The sequence below is a fragment of the Camelus dromedarius genome, chromosome 6 (genome assembly GCF_036321535.1).
Source record: "Camelus dromedarius isolate mCamDro1 chromosome 6, mCamDro1.pat, whole genome shotgun sequence".
In the NCBI taxonomy this organism is placed as follows: Eukaryota; Metazoa; Chordata; class Mammalia; order Artiodactyla; family Camelidae; genus Camelus; species Camelus dromedarius.
The window spans coordinates 43,869,062-43,885,209 of record NC_087441.1 but is presented as its reverse complement, the minus strand read 5'-3'; the positions used below and the strand labels follow the sequence as shown (position 1 = coordinate 43,885,209).

Sequence of the window (16,148 nt, the reverse complement as noted above, 5' to 3'; positions counted from 1 at the left end):
ACAATGTATCTAGGGTATTAAAATTTCATGGGGAGGATGATTAGGGAAAAAAAGGGTCCTTGGGTCCCTGGTTTTCTGATCCCTCATTCATATAAAATATGAGCTTCTGCCATGCTAATGAAACTATTACAAGATGAAAATTTTTGGCTCTGGAGCTCCCATTCCTCTGAAATGCTCACAGCAACCAGAAGTTCCAGATTTTCTGTATAAGATATTGTTGCCTAACTATGTATCACGTATCAAATTTTCTTCTGTCTTACACTGAGAATTTATGTCTTGAAACCAAATGGTGCAACATACCAGAGAACTAAAGAGATTAAAAACATTTAATGATATATTATCTCTTCTCAGGTTTTCTCTTCCACTCCTATTCCTACCACTGAAATATAATCATTGACATGAAAGATAAAAAGGTGATTTTTCCCAATTCACTTTAGCTACTACCCTCATCCCCACAGCACCTCCCCACCATCACCCTTCCACCTCACACACTACGAGCAGACTTGCAGGGCAGGCCCTGTCTGCAGTCATGGGGTAGACAATGTTATCATGGGAACCCACAGCCTCTCTTCACTTCTCTTCTCTTTCCCCTTCTCCATAACATAACCTTCCTTTTCAGTGCCTTCTCCTATCTTAATTGGTCTATTCTATCCCCATTTCAAAACTAAAATGGATCTTTTTTAAATTTTCAACTGAACTTTACCCAGAGTGCACTCTCCCAGAAAAGTGTCTTTTACATTAACTGTGGAACAAAAAGCTTTGACTCCTAGTAAAGAAATTTCAAACATCAGAGAGAAGGTGGAGGTGATACCTGCTTCAGTTCTAGGAGAGCATTCAACCTCTACCTTTTGATCTGTATCACTCCCAGAAGGTCACCCCCAGTTACAGCTGCATCCATCACAGGATAGGAATGGCTGGACAAAGGAATAGCAGTGGCATGGTCCTGCTGCTGCCACAACCCTGGGGCTTGGAGCACATACTGCCTGGATGGAGGGACCACACTTACCACCTGCCCTCCCCTCCTACCTCACAACTATCCCAACACTCTCAAATGCTTACGCCTCATTTCAGGACCACCACTTCTGGTCTGGGTCTCTTTCTTCCCTCAGCATCAACTGAGATGTTGTCAGTCAGCTATTTACCTGCCCCCGAAGCAAGCAATTCATCTGAGAAGCAGGGAATGCTTGTCTGGATTCTCAATCCTGAGTAACAGTGCAACCAACATAAACATCCACAATCCAACGCACCCTTTTTTAGGGCATAAGAAATATTGTCTTCAGTTTCCAGTTTTCAATTAAGCATTGTCAGGTTTTGAATCAAATGTTGGTCCTTAAAATCTATTCATTTCTTTTCCCAGTGGAACTCAGCTGTTCCTATCTGCTCTTTACAAAGTTGATTTTGAACAGTGAACATTTAAATTAAAATAAGAAACTACCTTTTTACATGTAATAATCTGAAATCTTATAGCAGAACCAATTTATCTAATGGCTCTGAAGTATAAGGAAAGCAAAAAGGAATTTGAAAGATTTTCCCCAAAACAGTCCTCCCAGTTCTGTTTTACTCAGTTATATGCTTTAAATGAAATTATTCCAGGGTGTAAAATATTAAGCAAAACATAAAGGCAGTTTGGAGCAAGAAATTAGGACCAAGCTGAGATCTCTAATTTGCATTTAGTATTATGCAATTATTTTTATGACCTGGTTTCATACATTTTTTAATATGACATAAAATAAACTCTACTGTCACAACTTCCTATTCTTCTTACAATTTTGCAGTATGGCTGGTGGGCTCCCAGAAAAAGAGCTCTGTTTTAATCAACTGGCTGAGCAACTCATTTCCTAATCCACAGCCTCCTAGTTTAAATCAAGACAGAACCAGCTTCCCTCCTTCGTCTCCTTATCTCATGCAATAGTTTATGGAGCAAATGTGTACTGAGTACCTACTGTGTATCACACTCCACTGATATACACCATGGCTCTTCATTTAGTTCACAGAAGAATATTTCCATTATCCTGAAACTGTTACTTGAACTGCTTGTGTGTGTGTGTGTGTTTAATCCATGCTGATTATAACTATGAATTCTTGTTTGATAAAGTTTGACAGCGATGGTGGATGCATCAGCCCTTTTGGGTGGGCCTCCACAACACCCAAACGTCTGCCCCGAACCCTTATCATCTAGGATTCCAGTTGGCAATTGTCACTCCTGATTCTGAACATAAACTGCAGAGGAGATGAAACCTATTCATGAGGAAAAAGCAGATGATACTTGCGAAGGTCCTCAATATTTTGTAAAGGACTCCAGGCATCTTTCCTGAGAATCTAACCACACAACTTCTACAGAGGCTACAGAACAGGGTATTGCAAACACGAATAACTCTATCTTGCCTTTTTTTGAGACATACATAATTTGTAAGTTTTCAGGACTGCTTACATGTGTACTGGTGTATTTGGTGAGATAATCTCATTATGTTACATTCACCCTTTTACAAAAAAAACTCTCTAAATCTAAATTGTATACTTAGGTCATTTTCAGCCTGAATAACTGAATATCAATACTTCGCAGTTTTGATAAAATCTCATTGTTTCCATAGGAGTTCCCTCTTCTTTCTTTTTTAGTGTAAAACTATACACAGATTAACCGTTGGCATAAAACATAAAAATCAAACAGCAGCCATTTGTCTTGGGTCACTCATCATAACTGCATATAAAATTTCTAATATACTCACTGTTCTTTTCTATTTCTAATAAGAATGCTCTAATTCCAGCTAGAAATCATTGGCTTCAGCAAGAAGATCATCATTATGTTGAAAATGGAATGGAAGTAGCCAACTTACTACTAGCAGAATGGAAGAGAGAGTGGCCCTGGCCACTCTGGTGAGCTGCAGGTGCCCACAGTTACATAGCAGACAGATGGGTCTAAAACGATGGCAGGAGAAGCAGCAGAGCACCTGTTATACCTACCAGCATTCATAATTTGTGTTGTTGACAAAGCCTTGGCTGCCTGCAGGATCTTTTTTTTCCCCCTGCTATAAAACGTACTTACCCTAAGGAATAGAGGCGGCACTGCTTGTTGCGGATTTGATGAGCTAAGCCAAACCTGTCATCAAGACAGACCGACCAGGGCTTTTTTGCAGGGCTGGAGTCAGTGGCTAGGCTGTCTGTACTCATGTGATCGCATGCAATCTGTAAAGATTGGAAATCAATGTGAAAAATTTAAAGCACTGGATGATAGATGGCAGGTAGAGACTTACTGCTTCCCTAGTCCCTGAAAACCATAACAGAAGAGTTATGTCCTTCACTGCTAACTACTCCCCTCCCCAGAGAAATACAAGACTGCTGTGAAATATCTGGAGGAATTCCAAATACCAGATCATAGGTAACCTCGTGGAGACTAGAAGCAGGTTTGAAGGGAAGTTAAGAACTTCTATAGCCATATGCACACGTGTACTGGGAGAACAAATCAGGAGTAAGGATACAGGGATGAGGGGTCACGACAGGCTTTGCAAAAGTATGTTAGTCCTGGAGGAGGAACAGAACTGAGACCAAGAAGGGATTTCCAGACATGAAGAACAGTGCTCCCAAACCACAGATGTCTATTACCCACAGCGTTCTTACCAGAAGTTGTGAGATAACGACCAAAGGAATAGATCTTAGAAGGATTCAAGATTAATCTATTTCTTATCACAGGCAGATACAGTGGGGCCACTATGGCCCAAAAAGGTAACGTGCTAACCAAGGTAAACAGCTGATCAGGGGTCAAGTGAGAATAATACATAGTCCCTGCTAGCAAGACAGTACTCTGTGATACACTGTTCTAATGAGCTTCCTCCTGTAGGGGAGGGCAAGAGCCCCAGCCAGGAAGGAAGCTCTTCCTGAGCTAGCCAAAGCACCTCTCTTAACTCATCCAACAAAATTAGATAAGAAAACCAAAGGGAACATGTATCTAAGCCAAGCAAGTCTTTAACTTCAAATGCACTTTAAGTAAATATACTTGGTGAGGAATTCTGATTTGTGCTTAAGGCTGACACAGTGTGCACGGCTGAGGCTGCTGGAACCAAAGAAAACAAGTTTTGTGGCCAACGTATTTATCTTACTGAGCAACAGTACTTCCCTCTAATTCCTCAAAACTCTCATAGCCATCATGATGCACCATAAATCATGCAAAAGCTCTTGCTGTCACATCACAGACAACAGACCACTCCAGATGCAAAGGATGTTTTGAGGTTCACTGCCTTAGTTCATTGAAAAACATAACAGCAAACAATTTTCTTCTTAAGAAGATATTCTAGACTTGCCCAATCCTATTATTTAAGTCATTTTCCAAAATGTTAATCTGAAAAGAGCATATTATTTGTAACCAGCATCTCCCTTATTCTGGCTATAGTCTAGGGCTGGCCTGGCAAGTTCACCCCAGCACTATCAGTGACTGAGTCTTTTGCTAGAATACAGACATTTTATGGGAAAGCTTAAAAAGTGAAATCCTATATATTTACTTATTCTATTCCCTTGATGAACTAAAAATTTACATTTCAAGGCAAGACAACAGAAATGTAAATACAAAATTTTATGACCAACCACTTGCCTTGTATGTGCAGACATCTTTGGTGAACTTTATGTATATACAATATTAATATATCATTTCCCTTAAAGGTAGTGACTGGTGCAGAACAGACTGGGTCAGGTAACCTGGGGAGATACTGGGCCTCACTTAAGGGAAGTTCTTAGCTTAAATACTTACTTAGAACCTTATTAATGTTACTAGTCATACTACCTGTATTCTGCCTCTCTTATAGGATTATTGTTTCTTGCATTACCAAATGTGTGACTGAGCCTCCAATAAAATTAATGATTAGGCGACTTGAAACGATTGACCAAATACATAGTTCTATAAGATCAGTGATTGTAATAGTGTAAATTTACATATGGAAACAAGCAACAAGAGGGAACCATTTCCTGGACCATAACAGACTAGGAAGATAGGCAATCCAGAGGATTCTGACTACTGTTAACAGGGTCTAATCCAGTAATAGCACATTGAGTGGCCTATCAATTAAATCCTCGCCTGACCTGGGGATGAGAATTCCTGGCACCATGGGACAAAGTGGTCACAAAATGCCTCCCAAACCTTGGTCAAAATTAAGACCCAAAGGGAGGGGATTGTAAAATAAAGAATGTTCCCCAACATCCAGTTCTACAAGAATCAAGTCATTAGCTACTGCAGTTGCTCACCTACAATACAGCCTGAAAGGAATTCAGGGCAAAAATCAGGATGAGGCATTTTGCGCTCTGAGAAAACTGGCAGAACTGGCCCTCAGACAGTCAGAGATTTTCAGGAGAAAATTTATGAACCCAGGTTCTTGCATCTTCCCATACTTAGAAAAGCTCTAAAGCCATTAACTAAGATATCTGCTCCTCACTATTAATAGTAACTTTCTACCAAGATGTGTGATTGATTGCACAGTCTCCTTCGTCAAAATCACGTATCTACTTGCTTGTCCCCTTACCTCCTTGGATCAGTCCTCAGAGCTCTCTTAGGAACTGTCTCCCAGGTTATAATCCTAAATTTGGCTCAAATAAAATTTCCCATTTCTTTCTCAGATTGACTGTTGATTAATTTTTGTTGACATCCTCAATCCAGTATCTTTCTATTTGTCTACCCACAGCCACTGTTGAAAGGAAAAAATAATAATAGAAAATGGAACTGAATCTTCTCTCAAGCAATTAGTACAGAATTCATTTATTAACTGGATCTGTCAACATGTTAATTTGTATAATTCATTTCCTACTATTCTCCCACAGATTAATGGAAATTGTTTCTCTGCCTGCCTGCTTCTTGTCCCCACCCACCCAAAGGAAAAGTTGCTAATCTAATTAGTCAAAGCTCAGTGTTCATCAAGCTTGTTTTTCACTAGTAGGTGAGTTAAAATGCCTTAAAACTTTGTTGGCACTCGGTTCCATGCCCTGTCTCCTGAAAGCAGTTAGTTAAGCCAGGGCAGTTCGGTGGATCCCAAAGACATGCCTGGATCTCTTAAGCCTGAGCCATTTGTTCTAGGGCAGCTTCCTGGGGTATTTTTATTAAAATGGTATGATAATTCCCATTTGTTATTGTTCTTTGTATGCACTCTCCCTAAGAACCTCCCAAAAGTCAGATGAGGAGATGGACTGTCACAGGTTCTTGTTCATAATTGCCTCCAACACCGTTTAAACCTAACTCCAGCCTCTCCTACCGTGTTTCTCAAGGTGGGCCCACAGACATTCCGATGGATGTGGGAGTACTTAAAAATGCAAGTTCTTAGTCCCACTCCATATCTATAAAATCAGATTCTGTGAGGCAGATGCACGTGAACGTGTACTTTAATAAGCTCCCCCAGGTGATTCTTTCACAGGTGGGCCTATGAATTTCCTGGACACCTTCTGTAAAGCCCCACTGGAATGTTCAAGCCCATCCTCATCTGTGCCTTAGCAAATTAAGGGAAGAGGCTATGCTGGGCCAGAGCTTTCAACTACAAACAGCAGTCCCTCCAACCCCACCCCTAACAAAGAGCCAGAGGCAGTCCCTACAATTAGGTCTAGACCCCAAGAGTCAGGTTAGTGTTAAGAGTCAAGATTCAGGGCTTTGAGGTTCAACTGCTCCTCCTTTATGAACCCGGGGGAGTGCAGTTTTATTCTATTAAAGACGCTTCAAGCACTTCTTCCTCCACAGGTTTTGTCTTGCACAGATATATCCCTATTGGAAAACTATTCTTTTCCATTCAATCTCTCCTATGTCCCCCTTTCCTCTCCTAGTTCAAAACTACACACAGGAGTTTTTCCATTTTAACCATTTATTAACCATCTCATTGATAGACATTAGCTTTTGAAAACAACTAGGAGTACTCAGTAAAATTCATCTCTTAAAAATTAATTAAATATTGATTTTTTCAAACTTAGTTAAGATTTATGGTCAGGGCCTCAATAAACTCTCTTGCAAGCAAAATCAACTCCTAGCTAAGCTCTAACTCAGGTAATTATGTTTTTTTCTTTCTATCTAATTCTCCTTGTAATTTTTAGCTATATAAAGAGAATTAGCCCTGAACAAAAGAAAACAGACTCCAGGAAAAAAAAAATGTTTTCTGAAATGCTTTTTAGTTATTTAATTTGAAGGGATCCAATTTGTATTCATTTCATTTTGTATCCCAAAAGCCTGAATAGCATTTCTGCCAATCCATAAGTAGAATCTGGCAAAGGGAGCTCTTAAAATTTGGGGACTTTTGGCAAGAGTCACTTCAATAATCAAACTGTATGTTTACATAATACATTATTTTAAAAAGTAAAATATCAAGGAAAGAGTTATATTTTTGTTGCTTTTATCCCAATTTGTGTGTGTGTATGTATGTGTGTAATAAATATGACAGATACTATTGTTATAAATTTGTGAAATCTGACCCTCCAGATCCCTGGATTCTTATGTTATTCTTACAAATAGATGGGTAGATGATTAGATAGACAGACAGACAGACTGAATTTAAAACACTTTTTCTTTTTAGAACAACTGTTGCTTAGATTAATTTTGTACTGCAAGCCATGCTTCCTGAAGGCATATGGTTTGGGGGTTGCCATAAAAAGCTAGATCTGGAGACTTCCTTTAGAACAGAGCACTGTGTTTCTGATTTAACCATTTCTTGTCAGCAGCACACAGTGTATCCCTACTCCAGAACTCAAGAGATATAATCACAGGCTTTCACATTAGAAAACAATACCTAGTAAAATTGAGCTTGATATTCTGCCCTTTGTACCCAAATACTATATCCTCTGATGTTTCATTAAAAATGCAGGGCCCCAACCATGTCATCAGGGTTGCCACAATGCAAAAGTCCAGGGGTGCCAGGCCCAGAACAGTCTAATGCCACACTGTCCCATGCTCTGTGCTTCTGTTCCCGAGCTCCCTTGGCCTGGTGGACACCCATCTGTTCTCCCTGTTAGAGAATACACAGCTCTCTTGCATCCTAGCTGTTTATCAGTGTGTGTGTGTGGAGAGGGTGTATTTAATTCAGGTTTGACATCTCAGTCAGTGCCCAGCCCAATGTCAGCCACAGAGCAAGTGCTCAACAAATACCCACTGAACTGAGGAATGAATAAATCAATGATGAACATTTCAAATGCTGGGCCTTGCTTTACAAGCTTAAACACGGATTTGAAGGAAATTTTTAAAATTTTAAAAAGCAGCATAAGAGGATGGAGGTGGAATTTGCTTAAGTATCTACAGAAGTTTTTTTTTTTCTTGCCCATTATGACTCACTATTGCTAACTGTGAAAATTTTAGGTAATAGTGACTCTAATATTCTGCCAGTTTTGTAGGCTTTCATTGTCAAGATGAGTTCTAAATGAGGCACAAGCACCCCAAGCAGCCAAAAAGCTCTGCATTACATAGAAAGGGGGAGGAAGCACTGGTTAGTAGGATTCTGATTAAGAACCAGTTAGTGTCATCTCTGACAAGCTCCCACCTGCTGGCCTCCTAGTGACCTGGAAGTACACAAAAGCATAGGACTGTAGTGGGTAGAATGACCTCTGATGACAAAACCATCATGAGGTCTGGAACTTTATCTCATTCCTTTGTATAGGGGAGCTTCAACAGCCAAATCTCTATTATTATACTCATCAAGCTGAACAATAATTATATGTCCATTTATCTACCTTCCCAACTAGCCTGTTGGTCACTTGAGGGCAGAGACTGTATCTCCAGGGCCTAGCACAGTTCCTGGCACATAGTAGGATGCTCAGAAATACTTGGTTAATAACAATTCTGCACTAGTCTCAGCTCAGTACAAGCTCATGGAATTAGGAGGATCTTGGAAATAATTTGATGCAATCTCTTCCTATTCAAGATCAGAACAGCCAGAACCAGAGAAGCAAAATAAATTGCCCAGGGTCACAACGTCAAACTACATCATAGGATGCTTTTTTTTTTTTTAAGAATTTTTTTCTTCTCAGTCCATAATTCATGGGGAAACTCCAAGAGGGGCTTGAAATGACCCTTTCATGCCTCAAGAGCTTCTTCTAAGTTAAAACGCCTTTTATGAGTTACAGAACATGAACCTGAAATACATATAAAATGGAATTTGGAGGCTTTTACATAGTCAGTTTATTGGGGGGGAGGGGTGAAGCCCACAATTCTCAAATTCAACTCATAAATTTAACATCTCTCATTTTTCTCTGGGGCTTTTAACAGCTTCTTAAAGTCACAGTTAAGAGATCCAGTGTCTCATTCTTCACGTAAAACCAAACTATGAAATTAAAATTTCAGTGTTTTAATTCAGTCTGTGTAAGTCCACCAAATTAATTTGCAGCAGCAAAATAAGATGAAATTATGTAAAGCACAGGGACCAATTTATCATCCCATTACTCATGATGAATTCAACAAGCTTTTACTTCTACATCTAGATGACAAATATTAAAATCCCTGGTTGTCTAACCACATCATATGAGAAATGGGACTTTCTTTTACCCCTAAACTAGCCTTCTAAAAATTTAGAAATATATGCTCTCCCATGGATGAAAAATGAGCTTGGCTGCCAGTGAGGTTTGGGAGGGGGCGTGGCATGCCAAGAGCCAGTGTGCTGAAGGGAAAGCAAAAGAACCAGGGATCCAGTGCCACACCAGCTCTACTGTGCAGCTTCCCGGGGTGGGGGGTGGGGGGTGTCTGTGCACGCCTCACAGGCAGTCTGAGTTTCTAATTTACTAACACCTCTCAGTTCAGGGCGAAGTTTCCCTAAGGCCTTGATTTCCTCCTCTGTCTCTCTGTCCCCAGGATCAGGCTACTTGAGAATGGAACCTCCTGATTAATGTGTCAAGAGCCATAGATGCTCCTTAATGGACGGTCTCTGCCTGCTCGGGGCGCTGGGCAGGAGCTGCCACAGTGTGTTAAGTCACTAATGAAGGCCAGTGCTCAGTAATGATTTAAAGTGCCCTGAGAATAGAGAGCCTTAGGATTCATTAGCTCTCCTCTGACTGCCTGCAAAGTCTCCTCTGCTCTCTGGCCTAACACACCCCTGCCTGCCAAGCTTCTGTGGCAGAAAAGTGAAAAGGCAGATTTCTCCAAATACACAACGGAATTTGAACCTCCAGATGATGATTTTGGTTTGTGACACACTGGACTGCCTACTCATGGGCACGAATCTGTCACTTCAAATGGCTTTCCAAAGCAATTTTCTAAAGTAGATCTTTAAAACACATTGGGATGAATCATTAAAACATCTCAGGATGATGATACTCCTGGAAGGGAGAAGATGCTGAAGCCGAAGCAGATGGAAGGCATCTTTTATCTGCCTCTAAGTGAGTGGATACATTTAAGAAGCAAGGCCTCAGAGACTGCCCCTATCAGGTTGCTGTCAGGAGGCCCTGAGAATCTCCACAGCCCCTCACTGCCCCTTCCTTAAAAGGGGCAATTAGCATCTTTTACAGAGTCTCCAAACCCACTTGCACCAGAAACTCAACCTGAGTGGTGCTGATGTATCTCAGGAACCTCAAGGCTTCTTCATCCAGTGACCGAGCAGGGCCTGCCCAAGGTTGGAGATCTATATGCCACCGGGGACCCTGTGAGGAGAAAACACAGGTCATTGCATAAGGGATCAGGCGCTTGGGGTGGGGATAGGAAGGACGCAAAGTATCAGTGAGGCAAGACTGATAGCCGCCTGCAAAATAAGCACGGCTGCACTCAGGCGGCAGGGAGCTGGTTCTGAGCTGCTGTTGTTAAGGTGACATCAGTCACAGGGAGACAAATGAGGCCTGAGAATGCCCAGCTACCAGGTGAAGCAGGAGACTGCAAAGGCCAGAGGGGATGTCTGTCTCAAGCTTCTGATCAAAGGCAAACTCCAGCTGACCCCATTGGGCTCTCTCAACTGTGGCTTTATACTACCCTGTGCCACTCCCCATTGAGAAGCAAACCTTCCCTGTCTCCTACAGTTTCCAAGGCTTAGAGCTTCAGATATAGAGGCCTCCTAAGGGCCAGTTTTGTTTTCATGGCACCATAATGCCTGAATCCTCATGGGGCTTGGGCATCTTCCCACCACAGACACAGGGAGAGGGGGGAGGGCACCACCCAGTGTCCAGACCTCAGTGCACCTGGTGTCTGGACCATGCATGTGCCAGTAGACCCTGGAGCTGTCCCCACCAGGACCAGCCAAGGGTGGACTTCTAGCACTGTGAGGCAGTCTCCACCTTTCAGCAGAGGACATGAGGGGATCCCAGGAGAAGAGTGAACAGAGATGAGCCCTAAGCCCCCTTTTGCAGCAAAGGTGGGGTGGATGAAACGTTGGGGGAAGGTAGTGATGATCTAGAAGAAACAAAAATGGGGACCCCCTCCAGTCAAAAGGAAGCACTAGTCATGAAGTCCTTGCTGGAGCTCAAGCTCCCCACCTATAGTTGTCACCACCTGGAAACCTCCCAGAGGCTGACTGTGATCAGAGTGTAGGGTGGAGAACGGTGGGGGCTGGGCAAGGAGAAGCCCCAGCAGCTGGCAGGGTGAACGTCTAGCATCAGGAAAGTCTTGGCACAGGGGTTCCTGCAGAGTGGTTGGGATTGGCCCCAACCACTAAATTCCATTTTATGGTGAGGATGGGGTCGGGGGAGGGTTCTGAGGAAAAATAAAGGGACTATTCATGTACACACATTGTTCTCTAGTCAGGTATTGCAATGGTCTGAATGGGTGTCCCCCCTCAAATTCCTATGTTGAAATCCTGATGCCTAATGTGATGGCATTATGAGGTGGGGCCTTCGGGAGGTGCTTAGGTCATGAGGGTGGAGCCTTCATGAATGGGATTAGTGCTCTTTTAAAAGAGACCCCACAGAGTTCCCTAGGCCCTACCATCACGTGAGGACATGGCGAGAAGGCCACCATCTGCAGCCTGAACGAGGGCCTTCACCAGAACTCAACCTTGTTGGCACTCTGATATTGGACTTCCAGCCTCTAGAACTTTGAGCAATAAATTTCCTTTGTTTATAAGCCACCCCATCTGTGTTATTTTGTTATCCAGAACAGACTAAGACAGGTATCATGCAAGAATTATCTGTCACTCAAAAAGAAACATCTAAACAGGCTAGCCCTGAGACACTCTAGTACATATAAGGGTTTTTTGCCCCTAAATGGGATGGCCTAGGTGACTTGGGGTTAAACTGAAAGCACGTAGGAATAGGGTAGTCAGTGTGAAGCCAGGTGTGTGGCCTTGGGGAAGAGGTGTGTGGCCTTGGGGAAGAGGAGCAAACTCTGGCGTGAGGGTCTGAGTTAAATGCAGACACTATGTACGTGTAAAGCATTATTCCCGGTTCGGCATTATGAGACTCATGTCACTGCACCACGTCCCAAGAGCCCACAGTCTTAGTGGCCAGACAGACCTGCACCACCGTGTAGTGACTGAGCACCCTGCAGTCCTCTGGACTAAAAGCACCCTCACTGATTTCCCACAGGCTGCTTTTTCCTCTGGAATCCTTAGGGCAAGGCCAGTTTCATGAGCATGCAACCTGCAGTCTCAGAAGGGCCTGTGTTTGGCTTAATGCTCTGCTGACACTGTCCTGAGACTCTTAACAATTTTTGAACAAGAGTCCCTTTTATTCTGCACTGAGCCCCACAAATTATTTAGTCAGTCTGCCCTGAGGGACATCTTTCCTGGGGAAACAGGCTTTTCTTATAGCTATTCTTGTCCTCTGAAGGTTGAGCCAGCAGAGGCTGTAGTCAGAGAGAACCTGAGAACATTAACTCATATATCCTCCCAGTTAATGGCTTCCACCTCCCTATTTCTTTTCTCCATCTCTGAATTAGCTGTTGATTACCACTCAGTCAAACGATATTTATCGAGCATCAGCCATCCAGTGCCAGGTACTAGTCAGCATAGACATGAACAAAACCTGGACTCTCCCAAGAGGCACTCGCAATCTGGTAGGGGAGACAGATATATACGACATAACATTGATACAGAAATGCTAAAACATTACAGAAAATCATTCTTTCCAGGAAATTTTTAATTATGAAGTCATAAATTATACACACATTTAAGGATAAATGCCTCTTAGTTTTGCTTGGTCACATTCTTTTTGAGTCAGTAGAGTGCCTCCCCCAGTTGCCGCTGCTGTCAGCACAGCAACACAATGCTGCATGCGAACTCGTCTGGGCCTGAGGTTTAAAAATCCTCCACATCACTGTCGTGGGATCTTTACAAGCACTCCGGCATCTGGCCCAGGAGCCTCTTGATGAAAATGATAAGGCTCTTCTAAATCAAGGATCTGAAACTTTTTCTATAAGAGATCAAATAGCAAATATTTTAGACTTTGTAGGCCTTAAGTTCCGGTTGCAATTCCTCACCCTCTGTTGTAGCTCAAAAGCATCCAGAGACAGTAAGTAAACAAATGGTCAGGGCCGTGTTCCAATAAAATTCCACTTACCAAAACAGCCGGGAGGCTGGATTTGGCCTGCAAGGATGTAGCTTGCTGAGCCCTGCTCTATTTGATTCTAATTTGGATGTAGACTGGCCTGGAAGAGAGTGTTTACTTAAAATAATGCAAGAGAGACAGATTATGATATCTAGATTACAAACAACTTTGTCATCTAGGTGACTTGGGTAAATGTCGGTCAGGTCCCAGCAGGATTCAGTTGGGAAGAATTTAGCAGAGAGACTATCTACAAAGGGGAAGGCAGAGTTTAGGAAACAAATAAGGAGTAATGCAGTACCCATGGCTGGTAGCACCAGGGAGCCCTTACAAACCTAAGTCTGAAGGAGCAAGGAGGGGGAGAAATTTGTGAAACCTAGAGAGGGAAACTGTGTGGGGAAGGTGTTTAATAGAGGAACACAGCCAATCCTATCACATCCAGTACTATTATTTACCCACCCTACCTGTCAAACCCAAGAAGAAGCTAAAGAAGACAGAGGTTGCAATTGATCCACACAGGTCAGCCTCCCAGGGTACAAAGCAGGAGGAGCAGGATGGAAAGTGGATCAGGAGAGGCGAGTGGAAGGTCTCCTACACAGCATCCTTTGCAAAGAGGCATTGAGATTTGCATGAAGTCATTCATTCATTCACTGACCATTTGTGCCTCGTGCCAGGCTCTGGATTACAATCCAATATGGGACACAGCTGTGTAAACCAATAAATGCAATGAAGTTCTGCAAGGGCTCTGACCGAAATCTCCATAGGGCACAATGGCGTCACAAAGAGATGAAGGACCCAAGCATTACTCCAAAATAAATGCCAGAAAATACAAATGTAGGTTGTGGGAAGCAGTCTCCACTGTGAGAAGTCCAAAAGTTTCATTAAAGAGACACCTTAAACACAGTAGAAACACTTAACCTGGACTACACACAAAAGTAATGTCACAGATCAATAATGGTGACTCCATATGGTGAATCAACATGGTTAAAACAACAGGATTATTTTAAGAGTCCACAAATAGTAAGTCCTTCTTGCTATCAGATACTTCTCAGTTCTAACACGACAATGCTAAATGCAGCAGCTGGAACAGTGAATAATACAACTTGTGGGCTCTCAGGTAGGGATATAATAGAAACATACAGCAGAGAAACGCCCTTAGACGTGCTCTGGCTTAGTGCTCTGGTTGAGCTGTTTAAAAAACATTTCACATAATGTTCTCATTGGAATCAGTCTGACAGCAGTTCGTGATTATTTCCCCAAGGAAACCACTAGCTTTTATCATCTCTTTCAGTTATCATTTGTCTTAATTCTCTAGTGTACACATCAATATTTGTTCTTCAAAAATCCCACAAACAGAATTCTCTGAGCACATTAAAACACTGATGGTTGGTGTTTACTAGAACAAGGCAAAAAAAAAAAAAAAAAACTCTTTTTCTTTTAAAAAAATTTTTATCATTATGACTTTCCCCCAAACAAATCCCTAAATGCCAGGGTACACTATTAACCACGTGCTCCAAATATCAAGTGGTCAGAACAAGGCTACCCCTATCGCTCCCAGGAGGTGGGAACGTAGATTCCCTGTCCTGTCTGTCATCCCCACTTTCTCTTCAGACAGATAAAGGAGCAGCTTAAGCAGGTGGTGGAGATACCATCACTGGGGGCTGGTCTGTCTGCCCCCAACAGGCTTGAGCTGAAATGTCGAACAGAGCATACACAATGAGTTGCCACAGAGAAGTGGCCAGGCTCCCAAGCCCCCGAGGAGACAGGGGTGCCTTTGTTCCTTTGCAATCTGTAGTCCTGCCCCCTACCTAAACCACCAGGCCACTCATACAAAGGAGCCCCTCCCCTAACATGGACAGGCATCCCAGGAAAGGCAGGGTCTCAGATTTCTGAGGAAAGGGAGCAGCCCTCCACACTTTCTCTGGAACTTTCTCCAGGAAACACACATTGGGAAGTGAACTGGCTTCTAATGAGGGGCAAATGTTTTGATTACATGGCAAAAGTTCCCCAAAATTAACATTAAGAATAGCAAAAGATTCTATACACAACTAACTCATGTTGTTCTGGGGCTATTTTGCAAACATCTGAGATTCTCCTCCCAAAGGGTAAAAAGTGATCACTGAGTCAGCCCAAGCTGATGCACAGAGATAATGGATCTGGCTCGAAAAGACTGCAACAAACACGGCCATAAGTCTTTCACATATTTTTATAATATGTGACTTCAGCATCAAATTTATTTCTTGAAAAAAAAATTCATTCAAGCCAAAGAAACTGAATTCCAAGATTTTACTATTAAAAGATAATGCAAAAAAAAGCAGTCTTTCAGAATATTCTTTTGCCTACCAGCCTACACATGTACACATAGTAGAAATACATTAATTCAAGACCATAAGCCCCAGCAAAACTGGTTGCATATATATATATACATATATGCAAAATATATATATATGCAGACTCACCCATGACCTGAAAAGAGAGTCATTGATTCTGCCTTATACAAAAGCTTTCTTTGCCTTAAAATTTGGAATAACAGCTTCGTTCTTCACAGGCCATTTTCCCCACAACCATGAATGACCTCACGTAGCCCAGACAGAAATTATCACACTAACAACAGTGCCACATCAGCACAAGCAAGTTTTGTACAAGCATTTTTTTAAACTTTCTTTTAAAATAAAAACCAAATATAAAATAATCCCAAAGAAGGAGTCTAATGCTCCATCCCTCTGGTTTTCAATGCTTCTCCTCTTTGG

The 16,148-nt window shown here is 42.2% G+C and overlaps 1 protein-coding gene across 4 annotated transcripts in view; it reads right to left on the bottom strand.

Annotated features, from left to right (window-relative positions):
- Positions 1–16,148, bottom strand: part of METTL24 (methyltransferase like 24) — a 97,726-nt gene that overhangs the window by 52,144 nt on the left and 29,434 nt on the right. For 3 of the 4 annotated variants that reach the window (XM_064486783.1, XM_064486784.1, XM_010989590.3), the window contains exons 2-3: positions 10,474–10,572; positions 3,044–3,183 (exon numbers count right to left, since the gene is read on the bottom strand). In XM_064486783.1, the coding sequence (XP_064342853.1) occupies positions 3,044–3,183; positions 10,474–10,572 (239 nt within the window). Of the gene's footprint in view, positions 1–3,043; positions 3,184–5,504; positions 5,707–10,473; positions 10,573–16,148 lie in introns of those variants that run through there. The other variant, XM_064486785.1, reaches the window with a different exon arrangement.